This window comes from Aulonocara sp. 'chitande type north' Nkhata Bay, linkage group LG14 (genome assembly GCF_057382095.1).
Source record: "Aulonocara sp. 'chitande type north' Nkhata Bay isolate Kocher_YH1m ecotype deep benthic linkage group LG14, A_spYH_male_GT1.1, whole genome shotgun sequence".
NCBI lineage: Eukaryota > Metazoa > Chordata > Actinopteri > Cichliformes > Cichlidae > Aulonocara > Aulonocara sp. 'chitande type north' Nkhata Bay.
Window position 1 is genome coordinate 38725838 of NC_141357.1, and position 24503 is coordinate 38750340.

At 39.4% G+C, this 24503-nt stretch overlaps 1 protein-coding gene across 1 annotated transcript; it reads right to left on the reverse strand.

Annotated features, from left to right (window-relative positions):
* Window positions 1–337: 337 nt before the first annotated feature.
* LOC147315233 (NACHT, LRR and PYD domains-containing protein 3-like) lies at window positions 338–22863 on the reverse strand. Its single transcript, XM_086262490.1, has 15 exons — window positions 22687–22863; window positions 22536–22557; window positions 22352–22438; window positions 21729–21848; window positions 21526–21639; window positions 21171–21249; window positions 20795–21023; window positions 16082–17888; window positions 15146–15319; window positions 14758–14931; window positions 7170–7343; window positions 6790–6957; window positions 4954–5127; window positions 4160–4206; window positions 338–2644 (listed from the first exon to the last, which is right to left on the reverse strand). The coding sequence occupies exons 1-15, from the start codon at window positions 22709–22711 to the stop codon at window positions 2061–2063; spliced, it is 3978 nt and encodes a 1325-aa protein (XP_086118616.1). The 5' UTR covers window positions 22712–22863; the 3' UTR covers window positions 338–2060.
* Between the last annotated feature and the right edge of the window lie 1640 nt (window positions 22864–24503).

Consider the following 24503-nt stretch of genomic DNA (forward strand, 5'->3'; position numbering starts at 1 on the left):
TTCAAGACATGTTGAGGAGGTCATTTAGCCATTTAAATCAGCTGTGATGGATCACAGACACATCTAAAACCTGCAGGATCCCGGTCCTCGAGGCCTGAAGTTGCCTACCCCTGTAATAAAGTGACTGGTGAGTGTACAGGGATATTTTTTTAATGAATCTGTTAGACCCTGATGAGGAAAGCAGAAGAGAATGGATGGATGGATAGATCTATTGGTGTTTATCATTCATGTACAGTTTCCTTTGTATATGACAGATATTCAAAGTGTTCTTAAGCCATTATGACTTTCGCTCCCCCCCATCCATTCGATTGTTTTCATTATCATCTTGAGCTTTACATTTCTGCCTCAAACAGCAAATCTTGCTACTGTGGGTCTGTTATCCATGGTTTAATGCAAAACATGCCACTGCAGTGATTAGAAGTGGAAAATTACATTGAATCAAAGCCTACAATCACAATCAGAATTATTATGTAATGTACATTAAAAGCATACATATATTTTACACAACTCTGCACCACCCACACATTAATAGTCCTAACTGTGTAAAACAAAAATAAGGAAAAAAATATAAAAGTTGTGGGAGAAGCAAACTGACAAATCCATGTCTATGATTAAATATAGTGGCACCTAGAAATAAATGAGGGGTCTCATAAATGACTTAAAGGGTTAAAACATGTCCACGCTTTACTAAATGCACCAATACTCCAAAAATGACTGCACAATCCAAAGTTTTACTTAATGCCCTCACAGATGTTCACCTTTTTAAAATGAAATCCTATTTAAAGGAAAGAAAATCCAATACTTTTCCAAATTATCCACAAATGTTTTTAATTAAAAAACAAAACACAAAAAACAATTGTAATTTTCAAAATGACAAACGTTTGTCTCAATGTTTCCTTTTTTTCATTAATTAAAAATGTAAATGGCACCAAATGAGGATGTGGTGCTAATATTGCTGCTTTACCAGGTGTAACAATTAAGTTTAACATCCAGGCATCCATGAAAACAGGATTTATTACATTTAACAGAGTTAGAAGTTAGCAGGAAGTTAGCAGGAAGTTAGCTCGCTAGTTTCCACCTAAATATGATATAGCATGTTCTGACTGAGAGATTACGGAAACAAATTCAAACGTACAGCTCTGCTATCACTTCCAACATAAAGACAGAAAACTAAACAGCAAGGCAAGGCAAGGCAAGGCAAGTTTATTTGTATAGCACAATTCAACAACAAGGTGATTCAAAGTGCAGCCGTGACGTTTGTAGGGTTACTGAAGTTGGGCTAGCTGCTATATAATGATGTGCTACGTGATTGCTAGCTACACAGCTATGTTAGCATAATAAACACAGTGAAGCTGGAGGATGAACGCTAACTTTTTTCCACTTGATAAAAGTTAACGTGAGGGTTCCCGATGGTTAGAGACAAATGCAATCGCATGGCAGGATGCTGTAAACGGACCAAACTTCAGTCAGGAGAACAACTGAGATAATCCATCCACAATACGAGGTTAGTCATTCATATACTGCAACAAGATGGGAATAGAACAGCTGCCTGAGAATTCAACATTAATGAATCAATGGTACAGAAGTGGAGAAAGCAAGAAGAATGATTTGACTTTTTTTGGACAACAGATGGAAATTAGCCTTTGGCTATAATCTGGTATGTTTGCATTCATGTAATTTCTTTTTTTTTTTCATTAACATGCACTGTCCCAAGTAAATTTATAAATAAAGAGTAAAGTTTGACTTATCTGACCGTTTTGTTTCGCTTAATGCGCCTTATAATCCGGTGCACCTTATGGTCCGAAAATACTCATGCAAAGCTAGTATAGTGGAGTCCAAGTATAAAAATATGGAACTGGATATGAGCAGACTAGATCCTCCTTTAAACCTAAAAATGTGCCAACAATCTTATTTTGTTGCTTTTACTTAGCCAAGACTCTTGCATGGCTGGTAGTGTTTACATGGCATAATTTACTGGAAATTCTGCTCCCTTTTACCTTAACATATGTACAAAGTTCAATCAATAGATAGATTAAACTACAGTTTTCATAAACAGTTGGTTACTCCCATTCCTGCAGGTCACACAAAGCTGCTGAGCACTTGTGCATTTCAACTGTAAACCAGAACCAAAGTGCAGGGTAGAGGGGATCAGTGAACTTGCAGTGAAAGGTGTGGAGGTGGATCCGAGTGTCAGTGGAGACATCAAAGAAGGACAGAATGCCAGCTGGCCAGTCCATGTACACTCCAATTCTAAAGCAAGAGCCTTTATTGCTGGGGCGAAATGGTATCTCTTTTTGACTATAATTGTGCCACACGGAGTAATTATCCCTATGGCAGAGTAGTATCCAGGACCTCTCATTTCCCCCAAGCCAGTAGGATTTATCCTCACCTTTCCTCTGGATGCCCTTGTAAGTCACACCTATGGAAACAATCCCTCTCCACTTTACCTCCCAGTAACAACGTCCAGTGAGACCTTCTGTACATAGTGCCTGTTCCCAGTTATAAAATATATCTGGAGTGAAAGGCAGGAATTCCCATCGTGACTGTAAAACTGGCTGTTTTGACCCCAACACAGTCTTCTTGTCTGGCTTCAGAGCAAGGTTCTTGTGGACTGTATTATTGTCCAGTGTGAGACAGCAGGCATCTGATTGAAGAAAAGATTACAAACTGATAAAACAAGGAGCTTTAACAAAATTTAGTTAATCACACTTGCTACAAAAAGCTATTTTTCTAACTGCAGTGATTTTGAGCACAGCGAGCAGCCAACAACATAGACACTGTGGCTGATGATATAGAATCAGCCTATTTTATACAAGAAACATTTCTCTCCTTTCCCAAATGTGGGCTAATAACAGTCTTTTAAAGCCATTAGTTGTAATTAGAATGACCCAACTGCTGCATTTTGTTCTGTTTAATATCCAACTTGTTTGTTGTGAGTCTTGCAGAGGGCTGAGTTCACTAACTTAAGTTTTCAATGATTTTTATCTTGAGGATAACAACTGTAGCGCTTGCAAGCCAAATTAGCCTGATTACTAGCAGCAGGTTTAAAAAGAAAAGCTGATGCACAACATGCACAGCTCATGTTTCTCTGTATTTTGCAGGTATGGAGATATTTTTGTGTTCTGGAAATGTGAGTTTTGTTATTTGCTTGTGTGCTGTTAAATTAGCACTTGCTAATATGATTTTAGTGAATTTGAGATTAAGGGTTGAATTGTGAATTTTTGTTACATTTGTTATATTTTAAAGCACCAAAACCTTCAATCCGGGTTGTCAATTTTTTGTTTTGTTTTACTGCTTAACTTTTTATTTATTATTTTTCTCAGTTGGGTTTTTGGTGATTTTTTTTAGTGATACATTACTTTATGTTATTTATTTAGCCCTTTTGTTGACCATTGAAAGTTTGACTTGATATTTTAAATGATTACTTTTTTGCATTACATTACTGTATGTGCTCTAAAGCTATAAAATGAGAGGCACAGCACAACATTTTGGTCGGAGAGTGACGAAACCTGCAGCTTCAGAATCTGTGAGATTGTTGGCTTTCAGCACCAACGGTGTGGCCGCATACGTGCCATCAGGTGAACAAGTCATGCTTTGTGTTTACATTGTTTTCCTTTTACCTGCTCTTTCATTGTTACCGTTCTAGCTGTTTGGTGGTTGTTGAAATCATTTTGTGAACTTTGAGCTGAGATTCTGGTGTTTCTGGCAAAATACATTTATATTTAAAAATCGATTTCTGGATTTAATGAATCGATATCACGTTATTCTAACTAAAATTAATTTAAATCAGGACATCGATTTTTTTAAAGGCACCCTTAGATAGAACATGATTTACTGACTACGTTCCTCTGTAATCCCATCATCATGGCGAATGAGGGTGCTGTCTGGGTTACTTTCTACAGTAAAAGCTAACATGTAAGCAGTTAAACCGCTGTAACTTACAAGCTTAGCTTCATCAAATCAAGGCAGCTTTGTTTTCATGACACTGATACTCAGGTATAAAGTATGCACATTTGTACAATATGCCTATTCTCTCAGTCATTACCAACAACATGCTTGTAACAATATATTACAAAGATAAGGTTTGACAAAATAATGACACTTTCTGAGCAGGAAACTTTCCAATTTAAAAAAAGGTTTTCACTAATTAATTACTTACACTTTCTAAGATCTGTTTTTAACCTCTGTGCTCCATTGTGGTCCAGCCTGAGATAAAAAAAAAAAAGCAAACAATATCAGACCAACATGCTTCCATCCATCCATTCTCTTCCACTTATCCTTATCAGGGTCATGTGGGGGTTTTAGTCTGTCCCATATGGAAAAGGAATCTGACGCAGGGCCAACACAGAGAGACAGACAACCATTCGCGCTCACATTCGCATCTATGGGCGATTTAGAGTTACCAATTAATCAAACCCCACTAATTGCATGTCTTTGGACTGTGGGAGAGAGTCACACAATCCAAAGAGTACCCAAACAGAACCCACACAGACACGGAGAGAACATGCAAACACAGAAAGGGACCAGCCAATGGTGGAGTACAAACCCAGGACCTTCTTGCTGTGAGGCAACAGTGCTTTTCTAAACCACAAGCAACTACAGAAACAAGCTGTTAGCAAATAAATGCAGTATTGATTAATCAACAGCGTTAAATCTACAGGAATATAAATTAGCATCAGGTTGATCATCAAAACAACTAACAGATAAAACTGGTTATCATGGATGCACCACTGCTTCAACATGTGAAAAATGCAAATTTTCATTTCATTTCATTAATAAGCACAATGAACCATAAAGACATAACTATTTTCGACTGGTGGGAATGGCAGCCTCAGTGTTTTTCAATTTTTCTTCTATGGGATGAACCATGAATTTGTCTGGTTTCACAGTTATCAAAAATTCTTTCCTGGTGCTTCTTTATATATCTCTGGATTAAAGCAAGGCTCTCCATACCTGAGTGTTTCCAGTCTGCATTGGGGATCCTCCAGTTTAGCAGTAAGAAGCATTGCGCCAAAGTCACCAAGATGATTGTAGTTCAGGTCCAGTTCTTGCAGATGGATGGGGTTGGATGTCAGGGCTGAGGCCAAAGAAGGACATCCTTTTTCTGTTATCTGACAGCCCGACAGACTGTAAACGCACACACAAAGGGAAAATGTTATGTTATACTGTATTTGGCAAAAAGGACACAAAAAAGGCCCCAACATGTTGCACTGATTTCCCATAATTGCCTACTGTTTAGATGTCTGAATTCCTGATTTTCTTTATCTCCTATGCCTTACTTTTACGGTGCATTCCAATTGTCTGTTTTGGTTAGCAAGGTTCCTAACTGATAGACGTCACCCAGAAGTATCTGGATGGCAGATGTTCCAAATACTAATTAAAGGAGCTTCATTGCTTCCTTCAGCATAGTATATACTGGGACCAGCCTTTATGAAAAGAGCTGACCATCCAACCATTTATGAAAAAAATCAAGATAATAAACAAAGTGGTGCAAAGTGTGCATGTTAATTGTAACCACTTTTTCATTTCATAAGCTGCTGATATAGTTTTTAACAACACAGCTGAACCCTGAACACATCTGGAATAAAAACTACTTCTCATCGAGTTGTTGCCTGGCGTGAATAGAAAAGATTTTTACAACTCTAGACCATGATACCCTGCCCAGGATAGTGTTACTGTGACAGGGGCCTAGGTCTCAGGTCCAACTTATTCCAAAATGATCAGTTTTGCAATTATGCCATCAGATCTATGGCTGTTTGCCTTGGACACTCAGGTGAAGGGAAGATTTGAATTTTAGCATTCACCAGCTGGTGGTAATCATTTGATAGGGATCGGGTGGCAGGGGAAGATGCTCAGTAGGCTTGGCACTTGGCAGAGGACATGGTTATGGAGATCTTTAATTTCTACCTCAGGTAGAACTTTGACAGCATTCCAGTGGAGCCTGGGGATGCTGAGCTCAAATGAACTATGTTCGATATCTCCTCTGCAGAGAGACCTTGCCATAAGAGGCTGTATGGTGGTTGGTGCGTGTTACAGCAATCACCAAACTAAATTATCCAACTTGACAGTAAAAATGAACATGTTGAAACCCTGGTACAAAAACAAACAAGCAAACAAAAAATACTGTACAAGGAGTACATTTTTTTCACTTGGAATACTGATAAGGGTTCATGTTAGGGGTGTGGCTAAATTACCTGCCACCTGCCAAAATAAATAAATAAAATACAGTTAGTTATGGTCAAAACATTAACATGGGGCCTTCAAAATACTGAGTTGAAAACAGCTATGTACATTTTTATATAAAGTCAGTATTTGTAAATGCAAAGTTCTAAATTTGTCAGATTAAACACTGAAAAAAATTATAATTTATGCTTTGATTGAAGTACTATAAACTTTAGTAGATCCCAGACAGTAAATTGTTTTCTTGTTACAGAATGTTATGGCCACCACCATTAATGAGGAAAGTGTCATGGTACTGTATTCAGCCAGGCTTTACTTTCAGTCGGGTGTCAGTGGAAATAAAGGTCAGATCTGGTACTCTGTTGGTTTGGGAGTAAGTCAAGTACCTAAGTGAATACTTTCAAGTTATTCAAGTTTATAGATTTAAGAGTAAGACTGACAGACTACTATAGAATGAGGTGGATGAGTACCACGTCAATACTGATGAAGACAGATTTTGAAGACCTAGTTCAGGCAATCCACCAGTTTCAGCCAGCTAAAAACAAAACAAAACAAAAAAAAGTCTAATACTAAGAACACAGCCAAGGTGTTCAGTTTAAGAGATCTGACCTGAGTGCCTTCAGTTTACAGTAAGGATTTCGTAGTCCAGCAGAGAGCATCACCACTCCTGAATCCAGCAGGTCATTGCTACTTAAATCAAGAACTGTCAGATGACAGACTCTGACAGCTGAAGCCAGATATCCACAGCTTTTCTCTGACAGACCACAGTAGCTAAGGCTGAAAAAAAGCACATTTGATATATTATTGTGAGTCTTTGCCTTAAAATACAAAGTGTTTTAAGGTACTGCTGTTGTGATTAGGCACTATATAAACTGAATTCAACTGAACTGAGAATTCTAACAGATAATATTGAACAAATGAAAACTGGAGACATTACAAATGAGAGAGCAATCAACAGGCCTATGCAATATTGCAGTTACCCCACTGACCTGAGAGTTTTTAGTCTACAGTATGGACTCTGTAAGCCAACACAGAGTTGCTTGACTCCTGAATCTTGCAGACAGTTGAAACTCATGTCCAGCTCTGTCAGCCTGGAGGACTGAAAGTTGAGCACTGAAGTCAAAATGCCACAGCTTACTGTTGATAGATCACAGGCAACCAACCTGAATGTTTAAAAGAGAAGGAAGAAAACCCCCCAATATTATATATGTTAATATAAAATCATTTTCCTTTCAGCTGCTCCATTCAAAGGTCACCACAGCAGATGAGCTCCATCTACCTCACCTCATCCCAACATGATCCCCTGTCATACCATCCCTCTGCATGTTCTCCTTTACTACAACCATGAATTTTACTGTGGTCTTCATCTTTTCCTCTTTCCTTCCTCTTTTTCCCCCCACTATATCCACTATCCCTCCTCTGTACATGTCCAAACCATCTCTCTCATGGCTCCCAGCTCAGGTGTCACTGTGATATATTCATTTTCATTAGTGTTCTGACAGGACAAGCAAAGCAAGCAATACTTACTCCTACTCCATTTCTCCTCCCATCTACACCATGGCACAACAACTCCTGGCCTTGCTTCCCTTCCAAATGGTCTCCTGCACACATAATAAATTATGCCGGATGCCCTTCCTGGCACAAGCCTCCCCATTAATCAGAGTAGTCTGTTATAGTCTTATCTCTATGTTTAGGTTGTGAGTGCCTATTTTATTTTGGTAGCGGTTTGTCCATGTCATGTTGCCAGTTCCCCTATTCCCCAGTCTTGTTACCCTTAATTAGTTTCAGGTGTTCCTTGTTCCCAACCTGTTTCCCTAAGGCTACGTTCACACTGCAGGTCTTAATGCTCAATTCCGATTTTTTGATCAAATCCGATTTTTTTGTCTGCTCGTTCACACTACAAATAAAATGCGACAGCAAACGCGCTCTAGTGTGAACGCTCAAAGCGGCCCGCATGCGCAAAAGAAGCTGTCACACACAACGAGCTCTGTTTAGACCCAGAGCAACAGTATTGTTTGACTGATGGCCCTTAATATGCAGACTTCGGACTTCGTTTCCCAATTTTTGCTTTAAGTTATTTTGTTATTTACATAATAATGTAAATAACCTAATAATGATCCTTATTGCTGTTTAAGAGAGGAGCGGTGCTTCAAACACTGAAAAAAAGGGACTGGCCATCTCTTGGATTTATGTAAGCATCTTGCATGTATTTAACACAATTGCCTCATGTTTTAAAGATAAATGTAACTATATAGTGTAAAAACTACATGATATGCAGAAAGGGTGTATTAAATTGTTCATATCATGTTCAGGTGAAGTAAGTCAATAAGATAGCAACGTTAAATCTCGTGAAACCACGCGTGATTTCATCTCGCGGGCTTTGGATCGTGGTTTAAAAAATGCATCCATCTCAGTCAAGTCAAGCAGCCAACTCTACGTTTTTTGGTATGTCTTGATTTTTTGAATTAATGTTTACCATATTTCAGCCAAATGTAGTTAAACGTCTAAAGTGCCGCCATGTAACATGCTAAAAAAGAGCCGTTAGCTTATTTGCTGTTTTATCTGTTGTCAAAGAATTGGCGCTTTTTCATTTGAATTTGTCTTTGGCACAAGAGCCGTAATATCACATTAAACCTAATTGCGAGGCACTCATAACATAATTTGGTTTTCTGTGTGAATAGATTTGTCAACTGACTCTTCAGTTACATTGTTGTATTTACTGCACCGTGGTGTTAGTGAGATTTTGGACATTGAACAGCTTTAGCTAATATCATCAGCGGTATTATGCTAGCTTACATCCCTACCCCTCCTGCCCTCACCTGCTGTCCTTTTGTTTTTGTTTTTGTTTTTGTTGATGCACATTGAGAGACCACATCTATTCTGCATTTCACCAGGAGTCAGCTGATGGATTGTGGGTTCAAGGTGTTATGGTAAGAAAGTATATTCTATTTTCGCTTAAGGTTTCTGTAACTTAATTATAATAGGTTTTTTATAATTATTAGGTGCATGCATACTCAAATAGACCACCCTATTAATACAACTGAGAAATCCAAAATCTGCCATAGGTTTAACTTATACCTGTATGTATTGTCAGAAAGGTGATTACTGGACTCACATTAATGCACACTTGAACTAAAATGAGGTTGTAACTTGTGGGTTCTTGGGTTGCAAATCAGAAATAAACATCTTTGGATTTTTTTAATCCCATAAGATCTGGAAACACAGTTTTTATTCAACAAAACATTGCTGATTATTAACCAAGCACAGTGCCTGCTGTTATTTCAAAATAATTTTATGTCATTTCAGATGAAATGCAGCATTCCAGTGCATCCCAACCATGCCTTTACAGTCAAGGTTTCTGACGGAGCTGAGTTTCTCTCTGACAGTCTGCTGAAAGTGTTTGCAAAGTGATTGGGGGAACAGTGCACAAAGCTAAAGGATGTAGCTGCCATAATGACAGTAAGAACTTTAAAATTCTTTAACTACAAAGTGTATATGTATTGCATTAGGTCAGTAAAAGATTTTTATGCTGCATCCATTGAAACAGTCAACTATTACAAGTGAGTACTGATTCCACTGAAAGGATGCCATAATTTTCGTCATGCATTTACTGGCCCACTGAGAAAAATTGATCTTTTTAAAAAAATAAATGTTCTGGAAACTATATATCCATAAAGTTGATGTCAAACAGGAACTTTTGATATTGCTTTGTAGATGCTGGTGTTGCATGTTGACTGGTTTAAGTTTTTGTCTGGGATCATTTTCTTCTGTGCTACTGAAAAGTTCACAAATCTCTGTTTTCTTTGTTATAATACTTTAGGATGACATTAATGCTGGAAGGGAGTCCCTCATCAAAGTGCTCCGCATCTGTGTGAAAGACAATTGCAACATCTTGGTGCAGGAGTTCATGGTGAGTGTTTTATGAGTAGATTGTGGCTTTGCAACATTTAAAAATGCATTTAGTTATCCACTTGATCCTCATTGGACTGGTTAGGACCAGTAGTCCTCTTTAATAATTTGAAGTTCACATGAGGCCTGGTAGTGAACTCGGCCACCGGCCCTTGAGGCCCCACCCCTGTATTAGGGGTCACATCAGTGTGAAAAAACTTTAAATTTGTCATTCTAGTGAACAAAGGAAAATCCCACCAATATTTACATTAGCTTTTGTTTGAAAAAAAAAAAAAGACCAACAGCTAACCAAATTGTGGGGCTGAAAGTCTAAATTCTAACATCTTCTGAGTGACAAAACCTGGATTTCTGATGGGCCGGTGTCTTTCTAACAAAAACTAATGTAAAATTATGTTTTTCACCCTCTCTTAGAAACTCTGTTAGACCATGAATGGCAGCATGGCAGGCCACTCTTTGGCTATAGCTATTTACTATGTTGCTTGCATTGGTTTAAATTACTCTAACATTAGAACTGGTAGATTCAAAAGAGATGAGTTTAAAAGGGAATCTTAAAAAAATGTTTTGTGTTTAACCAGGACTTGACTGAGGCCACTGCACAGATTGAGAAAACCACAATGAACATCTGTCTCCAGAGGATGCACCAGGCAATGACTTTTCTGATGTTGGCATCATCATCGAGGGTATAGTAGTTCTTCAAGATCTGGATAACGTGACCTTTGCAGTAGCCATGCTGTTTGGACCTTTTTTATTCCTTCAATATGAGTTACCCATCACAACTCTGCTACACTTTTGAGGTGATTCAAAGGGTGGTAATGGAGTTGGAAGCAACTCAGCTCTCAAGAAAAGCTCACAACTAAGACAAAACTGCTCCTGCAACGAAGCTCACTGTTATGCATGTGAGGTGACCAGCTCTAGGTGAGAAGACATTTAAATCTCACACTTGTTCTGCTGCATTTTTGAAGCTCAATTCCAGGAACAGATCGCAGGGTTCATTTTTATATACACTGCAACTGCCATGAGGACGAGCTGTTTTTTTGTTGTTGTTGTTGTTGTTTGTTTTTCCTTTTGCTCTGTACAAGTTCTCTGTTTGGCAGCATTTTTAAATTTCTCTTTGTATTTTTTCTTTCTTTTACTAGTGAAGAGATGTAGCATGAACAGTTATGCAGTCTAAATATCCCATATGGGTCGTGTGAAATGGTATTTTCAGTTTCATTCAGTTGAAGTAAGGAACGTTGAATATTTCTAAGTGTGCTGTTTTGAACCAAGATGTCACAGTATGATCAGTGCTGTAATTTTTGACAGTCACTGTATCAATGTTATTTTAGCATCTCTTGAATAAAGGTTTTGACCTGCAAGTGCTAATTTCTTTAGTTATTGGGGTAAAATGGGTAATGTTAATAGGAAGGTGTTTGCCAATTCAGTAACCTAATTTAATGTTAATGGAAACTAACATTACCTCAAATTGTTTAGTTATAATTGTTGTTTAACTGAATCTTGACGTCAGAGGCCTTAAATAGAATGTTTTGATTTGTTCTTTCCCAACATTTTTCAAAAGAAACAGTCTAATTTCTTTGCTGTGATTGATTCCAGAGAACACGGAAGAACTGACATTATTTAACTGTTGATTTATGTAGATTCAGTAGTGGAGTAATGTCAGTTTAATTCTTTACCTACTGTCAATGCAGTGAAATTAGACATTTTGTTTTGAAAGGTTACTGGTGGATGCCAGCAACCATCTTGGAAGAGAACAATATAATCTGTTATAAGGCCTCCATTTGAAAATTGTGTATTTGATACTAGAATATAATAGCAAAATGTAATTTGAAGATAACATGTAGTATTTAAGTGACCAAGTAGTATTGGGTAAAAGTTATTGAATGGTGTTGGGATAAAGTGAGAAAATTGTGAAGGATTAAAATATTTCAAGAGCTCAAATTACTTCATCAAAACATGTTTAAGTCACATTTTATCAACACAAATTGCACAGGCTTATTGAACATGAATAAATTGTGTTAATTTAACTCAATTGTTTAAGTTGCTGCCAAAGCAAAACATCTGTGTGCAACAAATGTCCACCATTGAATTAAGTAAATCCAACAACATATTTTTTTCAGTGAATGATAGCTGCAGATTTCTGTCAGAATCTGCAGATTATACAGTACAAATAAAATGTTCACATTGTCTTCCCAACAGTTTCACTAACATCTACACTGGATGGCCAGGAAGCGTTCGCGATGTCTTCTCGGGCGCTTCTCTGGCGCTGATAATTGGCTTCAGTCTTGTGTCGGTGACGTAAAAGGCGGATTTAATGCGACTTGACCGTTCAAACAGCAGTCGCTTTCTAAAACATCGGATATGTATCGGATTCAGTACCACATACGAAAGTGACCCAGATCGGATTTGAAAATATCGGATTTGCGCCGTTCACACTGTCATAGCATGATCGGATATGGGTCGCATAGGGTCAAAAAAATCGGATTTGATGCGCTTTCGCCTGCAGTGTGAACGTAGCCTAAGTGTCCCCTAGTATAGATTTTCTGTGTTTTCCATTTATCCTTTAATGCTGTTGTCCTTGCCTTCCTGTTTCCCCATGTGTGTTGCTTTGCCTGGAGATTTTTATTTTGTATCTTGGACTGGTAAATGAACTGATTCTTATATAGCGCTTTTCTACTCAAAGCACTGTATACAACATGCCTCATTCACCCCAGCACTTCTAAACTCAAGTGCAAACTAATAAACATTCACACTCCAATGAACACATCAGAGAGCAACTTGGGGTTAGTATCGTGCCCAAGGATATTTGGCATGCAGACTAGGGAAGCCAAGAATCAAACCACCAACCTTCTAATCAGTAGCTGATCTGCTCTACCACCTGAGCCACAGCCACCGGTCTCTGGTATCTTGGACATTGTTTAATTTCTTTTTTTTTTTTCAGCCAAAATAAGTGGTTCACTTATGGTTTTGTACTTGGTCTTAGCTTCCAGGAATTGAGACCATAAACTCTTCACAAAGTGTTCGCTGAAGCGAGAAAGTGAGCAGTGGGAGCATTTTCTATTTTCTATAGTTCTTAATATATCTACTTCCCCTCCAGCATGTTTTGAGCCCCTTTGAGGACATTTGCTACCACTGCTACGCAGATGATATCCAGTTATTCATTTCTTTTAAGTCTCAAGATGTTTCTAAGCTACAGATTTTTAATGAGTGCTTAGATTCCAGGAAAGACTGAAGTCCTTGCATGCCCCTGATAGACACGTACCTAAGATAATGAATGCTCTTGGTCCCCTTGCAACATTTCTGAAATTGTCTAACAGGAACCTAGGGGTAATCTTTGACCTCACTTGGATGTTCATGTCAAATCTTTGGTTCGGTCCTGCTTTTATCACTTAAGAAACATTTCTAAACTAAGCCCTATTGTATCTCACACTGAACTGGAGATTATCATTCATGCTTTCATTTTATCAAGACTGGACTACTGTAATTCACTGTTTACATGTTTAAACAAAAACTCCTTGGAGCATCTACAGATTGTTCAAAATGCCGCAGCAAGACTTGTGACCAAAACATCTAAGTATTTACATCTGACACCATTGCTAATACAGCTGCACTGGCTCCCCATTGAATTTAGAGTCCACTTCAAGATTCTGGTACTGACTTATAGAGCTCTTCATGGTCAAGCACCTGCCTACATCATTGAACTTCTACAGCCTCATGTTCCTAGCAGGTCTCTTAGGTCATGTAATCATGGTCTACTTGTCATTCATCATACAAGGCTGAGAACTAAGGGAGACTGTGGAACTCTCTCCCACTGAGCTTAAAATCTCTGGACTCAGTAGCTTCTAAATAACTAAAAACACATGTTGTCTGTTTTGTTTTATACTTTGTTATCCCTGTGTGAAGCACTTTGTGATCTTTTATCTTTAAAGGTGCCATATAAATAAAGTTTTACTTGCTTTTTTTAAACTTACTTTCTCAGACTTCTCTTTTTTTTATATCAGAGAAGTTGCTCCCTGCTGGCTGTTTGAAAGAATCATATCTTTTATATGTGCTTTGCCTAACACAACCATTAAACATTTATCATGCTGGTATTTTCTTAATAATGTTTTCTTAAGTATCTACTAGTCTAAACAGTCTTGGCAGATGGCCCTGACCACCACCCAATCCACAGTGCAACAAACCACTATACCATATCTTGGGGATATGGCTAAGAGCTTTGGTTGATCACAGACCTCATTCTTTTAGGTCATTCAGGTTGAGTTCAGAGGACAGCCTAGAGTCTTCTAAACTTAAAGAAGACATTTGAGGGGGAGCATGGAAGGAAACCCTGGTGCAGACCCAGAACACACTAGGGAGATTATGTTTCTTGGCTGGCTTGAGCTGGAGGAGGTGAGCTCTGGGTATCTCTGCTTATTCTGTTGTGTCTATGACAGATGCATGGATATTTTTTCATTATGCTGAAACAATGGGCAGAGTTACATGTTCATAATTTAATTTTCTCAAGTAATGCCCACTGTCAAGCTGCAGGAATATATGTATGTATTTCCCAATGATGGCATACGCCTTTTAACATATTTTTGTATATATGGCTGTGGCATGAACTACCATATTCATGATAAACTTTCTTTATAACCTAGACAGTAATATGACTAAAACTTTCTTCATTAATCAAACCTGAGAACTTCGAGTTTACACTGTAGACTGCCCAAGCCAACAGAAAGCAGCTTCACTCCAGAATCCTCCAGCTTGTTATAATTCAGGGACAGGTTTATCAGACTGGAGGACTGGGTGCTGAGGACTGATGAGAGATCCTCGCAGCATGCCTCTGTGAGACTGGTTTGTTCCAACCTAAATGTTAAAAGAAACACATTTGTTTTTATTTCAGACATTTCATAAGTTTATCCGAGATCTTTAGTGCCTTAATAAACTACATGTAGGTTGTAAACAGTTTTAAAACACCAAAATTAGAACTGCATAGAGTGCAAATTCATAACAAATGTATGTCTTCACATAACACAAAATCTTACAAGAAACACATAAGCACACGCAAACTTTATCAAACCTCAGAGTTTTCACTTGACAGTATGGACTCCGCAGTCCAGCACAGAGTGAAATCACCCCTGGATCTTGCAGGTTGTTGTTACTCAGGTTTAGCTTAGTCAAATTACATGACTGGGAGTTAAAAACTGTTGCCAAAAATGAACAGCTTTTCTCTGTCAGCTTACAGCCGCTCAGCCTGAAATAAGTACCAGTGGGGAAAAGACAGAAGTCATATAAGTAGATTCAAGTTTTATTTTGTCATTCATTAAAAAAAACAAAAAACAAAACTCGCCTCTTTCCCTGCGGTGGCGGTCTTTATCCTTCAAACTCAGGCCCTCTACCAGAGGCCCGGAAGCTTGAGGGTCCTGTGCAGTATCTTAGTTGTTCCTAGGACTACGTTCTTCTGGACAGAGCTCTCAGATGTTGTTTCTGGGATCTGCTGGAACCACTCGCCTTGCTTGGGGGTCATTGCACCAAGTGGCTGGCATCCAGAAATCCTACCAATGGCTGGACAGAGCTAGACTAAAAGACAGCACAGAGGCACTAATCATGGCAGCACAGTAACAAGCTCTAAGTACAAGATCCATAGAGACTGGAGTCTACCACACCAGGCAAGACCCCGGGTGCAGGCTGTGTAAAGATGCCCCTGAGACAATCCAGCACATAACAGCAGGGCGCAAGATGCTAGCAGGCAGGGCATGCACGCCATAACTAATGGTGATGGCGTTCTATGTATGCCAATGGTGCAATGACCCCCAAGATAGCCGAGTGGCTCCAGCAGATCCCAGGAACAACATTCCAGATCTCTGTCCAGAAGAGAGCAGTCCTAAGAACAGCTAAGATACTGCGCAGGACCCTCAAGCTCCCAGGCCTCTGGCAGAGGACCCAAGCTTGAAGGACAAAGACTGCTCCGCAGGGGTGAGAGGGGAATTTTTTGTTATATATAACATCAACCTACAGAGCTGTGCTGGAGGTTTTGACCACTGGCAGCAGCCTTTGAAGAGCTTCCTCTGATGCAGAGTATTTCTTTAGGTCAAACACATCCAAATCTTCTTCTGATGACAGTAAGATGAAGATCAGTGCTGACCAATGAGCACGTGATAGTTGGTTTGAGGAGAGACTTCTTGACCTCAGTGATTGCTGAATTTCTTCCACTAGAGAACTGTCATGCAGTTCATTCAGACAGTGGAACAGATTGATGCTTCTCTCTGGAGAGATTTTTTTTCTGATTATTTTCTTGATGTACTGATTTGTTTTCTGGTTCACTTTTGAGCAACTTCCTTGCTGTGCTGGCATAGCAGAGCCTGCTAGGAGTGCCTGGTTGGTTTCCAGCGAGAGACCCAAGAGGAAGCGGAGGAAGAGATCTAGATGTCCATTCGGACTCTGCAAGGCTTTGTCCACAGCACTCTGGTAAAACTTTGCATATGTGTTGTCCTTGTTTAATAGTCCAGACCATTTGGATTTAGACTGTACATCAGACAGCAGATTGACCCCAGAATTGATGAAGGTCAGATGGACGTGAAGAGCAGCCAGAAACTCCTGAACGCTCAGATGGACAAAGCAGAACACCTTTTCCTGGTACAGTCCTCTCTCCTCTTTGAAGATCTGTGTGAAAACTCCTGAGTACACCGAGGCTGCTCTGATATCGATGCCACACTCTGTCAGGTCTGATTCATAGAAGATCAGGTTTCCTTTCTGAAGCTGGTCAAAAGCCAGTTTTCCCAGAGACTCTGTCATCTTTATGGTTTCTGGACTCCAGTGTGGATCTGTCTCAGCTCCTCCGTCATACTTTATGTTCTTTAGTTTTGCCTGAACTACCAAGAAGTGGATGTACATCTCAGTCAGGGTCTTGGGCAGCTGTCCTCCCTCTCTGGTTATCAGCACATCTTCCAGAACCGTAGCAGTGATCCAACAGAAGACTGGGATGTGGCACATGATGTGGAGGCTTCGTGATCTCTTGATGTTTTGGAGGACAATACTGCCCTGCATTTTATCTTTAAATCTCTTTTGAAAGTATGCTTCCTTCTGTGAATTAGTAAATCCTCTGACCTCTGTCAGCATGTGGACACATTCAGCAGGTATCTGATTGGCTGCTGCAGGTCGTGTGGTTATCCAGAGGCGAGCGGAGGGAAGGAGTTTACCACTGATAAGGTTAGTCAGCAGCACATCCAGTGAAGTTGACTTTGTTACATCACTCAATGTTTTATTGTGCTTGAAGTCCAGAGGAAGGCGGCACTCATCCAGACCATCAAAGATGAACACAACTTGGGGCTTGTCATAGTTGTAGGTTTCTCCTTTTGTTTCAGAAAAGAAGTGATGAAGAAGTTTCTTCAAGCTGAACTTTTTCTCTTTCAGCACATTCAGCTCTCTGAAAGTAAATGGAAATATAAACTGAATGTCCTGATTGGCTTTGTCTTCAGCCCAGTCAAGAGTGTATTTCTGTGTTAAGACTGTTTTCCCAATGCCTGCCACTCCCTTCGTCAGCACGATTCTGATTGGTTCATCTCTTGTAGGTGAGAGTTTAAAGATGTCTTCACATCTGATTGTTGTTTCTATTTTGTCTCTTTTCCTAAATACTGCTTCAATTTGTCTGATCTCATGTTCATTATTAATCTTTCCAGTCTCTCCCTCTGTGATGTAGAGCTCTGTGTAGATCTCATTGAGGAGCGTTGGATTTCCAGCTTTAGCAACTCCCTCAAACACAACCTGGAACTTCTTCTTGAGATTACATTTGAGTTTCCGCTGGCAGTTGATGGTGTAGGTTTCTGAATCAACAATCAACAGAAATAATAATGAGTGTTTTTGCCAAAATTTGTATAAACCCATTTTTAAAAAAAATTGAATGTCAAGTAAAATGTAAATAAGAACAGAATGTAAATGTAAAGGTGAATTAGCAAGTCATTTAAATACAACAACACATGTTTAACCCATAAGGACAAACGGGGACAGAGGTGTCACTGGGGGTTCTTATGGGAAAATGAGGTAAGTTTCTGTTAAAGTTTCAGAATTGAATCCCCCATAGTTTTCCTGACTGTAAAAATGGGTCTGGGCTTTTATTTGTTAATATGATTTTGAATTGCTTAAATTCTCTGATCTGCATTACAGCCATCATTTATATTCATTATATATTTGTGCACAAGGCATGGATAACTAACACCATAAATACTTACAGATTTATAATAATTCTACTGCTATCCAGACTTTTCCGTAAATCGTGGTTATTTAAGCAAGATAATGACATTTTGCATTTATTCCAACTGCATGGATCCATAGTAAAAGACACTAAAATACTTCATATAAACATGTAAACAATATTCAAGTCAGTGTTTATGCTTGACATTTCATTATGCAAGTTATTAAAAGCCTAGAAGAGGTAGAAGAACACTTCTCCAACTCCAACCCCCAACGCATGTGGCAAGGACTCCAGACCATTAAAGACTACAGGACCACCAAACACTCCCGCGCATCCTCTGATGTCTCCTTCCTCAATGAGCTCAACAACTTTTATGCTCGTTTTAAGCGAGGGAACCCCACAACTACGACCAAAGCAGACGTGACGCCGGACCACCACCCACTGACTCTTTCCCCCACCGATGTAGGAGCGGTGCTGAGCAGGATTAATGTCCAAAAGGCTGCAGGTCCTGATGGCATCCCCGGGCGTGTTCTCAGAGCGTGTTCTGGGGAGCTTGCAGGAGTGCTGACAGACATATTCAACCTGTCCTTGGCCCACGCTGTGGTACCGGTCTGCTTCAAATCCACCTCCATCGTCCCGATACCCAAAACTCCAACCCATCTAGCCTCAATGACTACCGCCCAGTAGCACTCACCCCTATCATCACTAAGTGCTTAGAGCAGCTGGTCCTAGCACACTTCAAATCCTGTCTCCCCCCACCCTGGACCCCCACCAATTCGCATACCGCCAGAACAGGAGCACAGAGGATGCAGTCTCCATCGCACTGCACTCTGTCCTCTCACACCTGGACAACAACAACACCTACGCCAGAATGCTGTTTATAGACTTCAGTTCAGCATTCAATACAATCCACCCCTCACAACTCATCAGGAAACTGACAGACCTGGGCATCAGTTCCCTCATCTGCAAATGGTTACTGGACTTCCTGACCAACCGCCCCCAACATGTCCGGCTGGATAACCACTGCTCATCTACCATCACGATGAACACCGGTGTACCACAAGGCTGTGTGATGAGCCCTTTCCTCTACTCCCTCTTCACCCACGACTGCAGACCTGCTGATGGTTCCAACACCATCATTAAGTTTGCAGATGACACCACGGTGATTGGCCTCATCAGTGACAACGATGAGGCCGCCTACAGGGAGGAGGTGGATCGTCTGGCTGAGTGGTTCGACACAAACAACCTGCTGCTTAACACCGAGAAGACCAAGGAGCTCATCGTGGACTACAGGAGGAATGCTGACCCACATCCACCCATCCACATTAAGGGGACGGCTGTGGAGCGTGTGAGCAGCTTCAAGTTCTTGGGAGTCCACATCTCCGAGGATCTCATCTGGACGACCAACTGCTCCAAGCTGGTCAAGAAGGCTCACCAGCGCCTCTTCTTCTTGAGGACTCTGAGGAAGAACCACCTGTCCTCAGACATCCTGGTGAACTTCTATCGTTGCACCATCGAGAGCATCCTGACCAACTGTATAACAGTCTGGTACGGGAACTGCTCTGCCTCGGACCGGAAGGCGTTGCAGAGGGTCGTGAAAACTGCCCAGCGCATCGCTGGAGCACCACTTCCTGCCATGAAAGACATCTACAGGAAGCGGTGTCTGAAAAGGGCTGGGAAAATCATCAAAGACCCCAGTCACCCATGTGACATGGACTCACATGGACTCTTCACCCTCCTGCCCTCTGGGAGGCGCTACAGGAGCCTCCGGACTAAGACCACCAGGTGCCGGAACAGCTTCTTCCCCACAGCTGTCAGACTCCTGAACTCTGCCTCCTGACATCTGACCCACGTTAACACATGGACTGAACATACACACACCCACAATGGACAACTGTACCCTCAAACACACAATAATAACATGGACTGAACCACCACTCACAACCACTAGCACTTTATATAGCCTCTGTAAAAAGTAGCCACATATTTCACTTATCTTAACGGCACTACTGTATAATTCTGTACAAACAATCATTCTGTACAATATGATAATTATAATTCTACAACTGTTTACAACTGTTCACAACTGTTTATAACTTGCATATTTCTGTATAGTTTCATATTTATATCCTGTTCATAGCCTGTACAAAGCTTGTATACCCACTACAGCCTGTACATACTTATAGCATATTCATAACAGACCTTCATACCGTGTACATTGTAACATACCCATAATAGACCCATTTTTGTACCCTCATACCTATAACAGACCCATTTCTGTAATATATCTATATACCTATATTATTGCTCATATATATTTTGTAATATATCTATATCATGGCTAAAGCACTTCTGGATGGATGCAAACTGCATTTCGTTGCCTTGTACTTGTGACATGTGCCATGACAATAAAGTTGAATTCTATTCTATTCTATTTTAACAAAAAATATGTGCTTGTCAGAATACTAGTCTGGATGGTATCATTAGTATAACCTTTTGATATTTTTTCTCAACAACTGTTTCTCGGCGTTGTCTTACTGCTCTGAAGTGACTCAGCTAGTTCCTCCTGATTCATTCTTCTCAGAAAATGCAGCGTGATTTCAAGAAAAGCTGTTCTGCTGCTTCTCAACTGTTTTTTTTTCTTAATGTCTCCCATCTCCTCAACCTCACTCCCAGTCTCTAAATATTCAGAGTCATCTTGGCTCAAAATCCTCTGGATCCTCTTCAGTTCAGTCTTCACAAATCCTGCTATATTCTCCTCAAGTAACTGTATCGGAATGAACAGATAAGAATAGAACCACAATCAATTGTATGACTTGTGAACACTAGTCTGAATAGCACTGCATGGATCATGAAAATGCAAGATATTTTAATTGATTTTAAAAGTGGTAAAAGGTTTTCAACAATCACATACTATAAATATGGAATCCATGTCCTTTGGAGTTTTATGACCACATGAGAAACTGTCAGATTCACACTTGTCCCCAAGATCTCTGCAAAGAAAAATATTATCCATAATGTGTTGTTATAGATTATGCACACACTGCATCACCTGCATGCATAGAGACAATTCTAAGAAGGCTAACAAAGCTAGTGAAACTGCCAAAAGTGTGAAGAGAGAAGAGGAATTTAAAAAATAAAGATGGAAGTGACAGGAAATAAAATCAGGATGACATCTATGACAAACACTTTTCAATGTTCCCATGGCTTCTCTAATAACTATTAAACCAACCAAATCTAATCTTTTTTTTCAGTTAGTCAAGTCTTACATGTTTTCTGAACCAGACTGTCCATCTTTGAATCTAAGAGGTTCAGACTTTGACCAGTTGCTCTTCATGGACACAGAGCTGGGATCAGAGCACTTTGCTTTCTCCTGATGACTACTGAGATCAAAAGAAAGAGCATCAGAAACTCAAAAAAATAAAAATCTAACAGTGCAAACTTTAACACTTATATCTCAACAACATCTCACGTCTTTCCTGAAGAAGATTGTCCATCTTTGAATCTAAGAGGTTCAGACTTTGACCAGTTGCTCTTCATGGAAACACAACTGGGTTGAGGTTGAGGAGACTTTGGACTCTCCTGATAGACCCTGAAATAATAAAAGAGAATGAATTAAAAGGATAGGATGTCAGTTGTTAGTCTGAGTAGACTTATCTGTGAAAGTGGTCCAGTATGTTTCCAAGGAATAGACCAAAATTGAATTAATTGAATTAGGGTAACAGAACAGAAAATCATCCTATGGTATGTTTTTATTTATTTATTTTTATTAAATTGTTTTTTGGGGAAGCATTTTAGCCTTTATTTGATATAAGAGCAGACAGACAGAAAAGTGACGACAGAGAGAAGGGGAGGACATGCAGCAAAGGACTATGTGAGATGTTATGGCCTGCGCACCGACTGAGCTAAACTGACTCCCAAGAATTTCTCCTAAAGGGTGTACTGCCAAATACACTTGCATGGCTGTTCAGGCATAAGGAGTTCTGTAAAAACCTCTGAATGTCACGGATGAGCAGACTTGGGAAACAGTCAGTGAAACAACAATAAGCCTTGGTGCAGCCTCAACAACAGAAAGCATAACTTTTCAGTCTTTACTTTTCATCTGCAGAGTTTTGTCCATCTTTAGGATGACTCTTTTCTGTGCAGCGAAATTCACCAACCTCAGGTCTCTGCTGCTGCAAACTTTAAGGAGAGCAAGAATATATATATTTTTTGTAGTTGTTTTCAATTTCATATGATGAGAAACGATGAAAACAGATGTTACTGTGATTTAAACTACCTTTTCCTGTTGGAGCATGCACCTAACATTAAAAAAAAAAAAAAGAAGTGAGAGAGTGAGTTGCTGCAAAATCAACACTGAAGCTGAAGATTGTTTTTAAAATGACAACAAATTATAAAAGAAAAATAAACATTTAATAATTAGGACTTACTTGGGTTATTCCTTTCAGGATCCATCACACCAGCAGATCATTGTATCCTACACACAGCTGCTTCAAAAGTGACTTTTACGATGATCTGACTGAATTATTAAAAGTTTATTAGCACAGATAATAAAAAGTTAGATCCATAATTGCCAAAAAGATAAAGCAGGAGAGACACTTCTCAGACAGCTCTCTTTCCTCCAAGCTGCTATCAAACTGTAACATCATGAAACCAGTTCAGCAAGTGCAAGTTGGGGCAAAGAACTGTGGCATTCAGAGGTTGACTCGAATGTAGCAAAAGAAAGAGAAAACTAGCAAGGTATAGAGTAGGTGTTTGGCTATGTTGTTCATAATCTTCAGATACCAGAGAAAAAGAATTACTCAAAGTAATAATCATTAATAAATTACAAACTATCGAAATGACTGGATGGTCTTGAATTGGTAATTTTGGCTTTATAGGAATAAGATTGTTTTAAATACAAGAAGAAGCTTAACAATAGTGCACACATATTGTTTTCTTTTCTAGTCCTTTGAGAAAATTATATTTCTTTACAGCCTAGTTTTATAAATGATGTGATCTGTTCTAATTAACCTCCAGTGGTAACAAGCTGCAGACATGGCTACATCACTACAAGTCTAAGCTGCCCTCTGATGGCAGCAGAGTGGAACTAAAGTGATGTGCAGGCATGTCTTTAGCTCTGTGTTTTGAATAGACCCAGAAGTGGTAAAAGAATTGTTTAGTAAAGGGCATCCGTATTCAGGCATCAGTTTTTCACTAGGTAAGTAACACTACTGTCTCTGTCTGATCAACTGACAATCATAATGCAATCTTATATTTGTTAATGTGTTCAAATGCAAATTTAGTTGACCCAGTGTTTAAAATAAATGGCTAAATAATGTGTTAAATGTCTAATCTTTACATCAAAAAATACATATTTGGATTCTTTGATTAGAACTGTATTCTTTTTACAACCAGGACAGGAGAGGGAAGAAGCAGAGAGAGGAAATGAGATGAAAGGTACAGTAGATTAATTGGACACTAAAAGAGCAGGAAAAGTGAAGAACACGTGAGCATCCAAAACACCAGACAGAGGTAATGCATTTTAAAAGGAGTCATAATTGCACAACAGAAGCAGAATCTATGAGACCAGAGCTGCAAAAAAAACCTGAACAATGTCAACATAAAATCTCACATGACTGCTTCATCAGCAATGTGATTTTAATACTTAAAGTAAAAAGTAGCTGTAGTGCATAGAATCTGAAGTGTTCTATTTATTTTACTATCAAATGTAGTAAATAACTTTTAAAAGGTGCTGTTACTGAGCAAAAATCCAAAAGATTTCAGGGCTGGGCTAATTTCCCAATGTTTCAAGTTCCTAGCAACAGCCCTGACGTGTACGCACAAACACACACATCTTATGTTGAACGTTGATTTTGACTTTAGTTATCTATAGTCTGTGTTTCTGTTCCACACAGACACTCTGCTTCAACTCTATAAATCAGGAATGTCAAAGTCATTCAAAGTCATTTTACATGTAGAACACTTTGATATTAAGTGGGTCCACCAAGTGAATTTTGAGTATAAAGAAATTTTACTACACCTTTAATCCCTGAGATATCTTAATATAAGATAAAGAAGTGTAATTTCAATAGTACATTATGTTTTTCTGTGCAAAATTACAGGAAAAGTTCTGGTAGCTCAGTGCCCACTGAAACGCACAGTTGCGGCTTTCAGGAGTCATTTGAATTTTGCGATTGCGTGAACGGTTGAAGAAGTAGGTTAGTTTGACCTAAAAGACCTCGTGGGTTAACCTAGTTCCAACAGT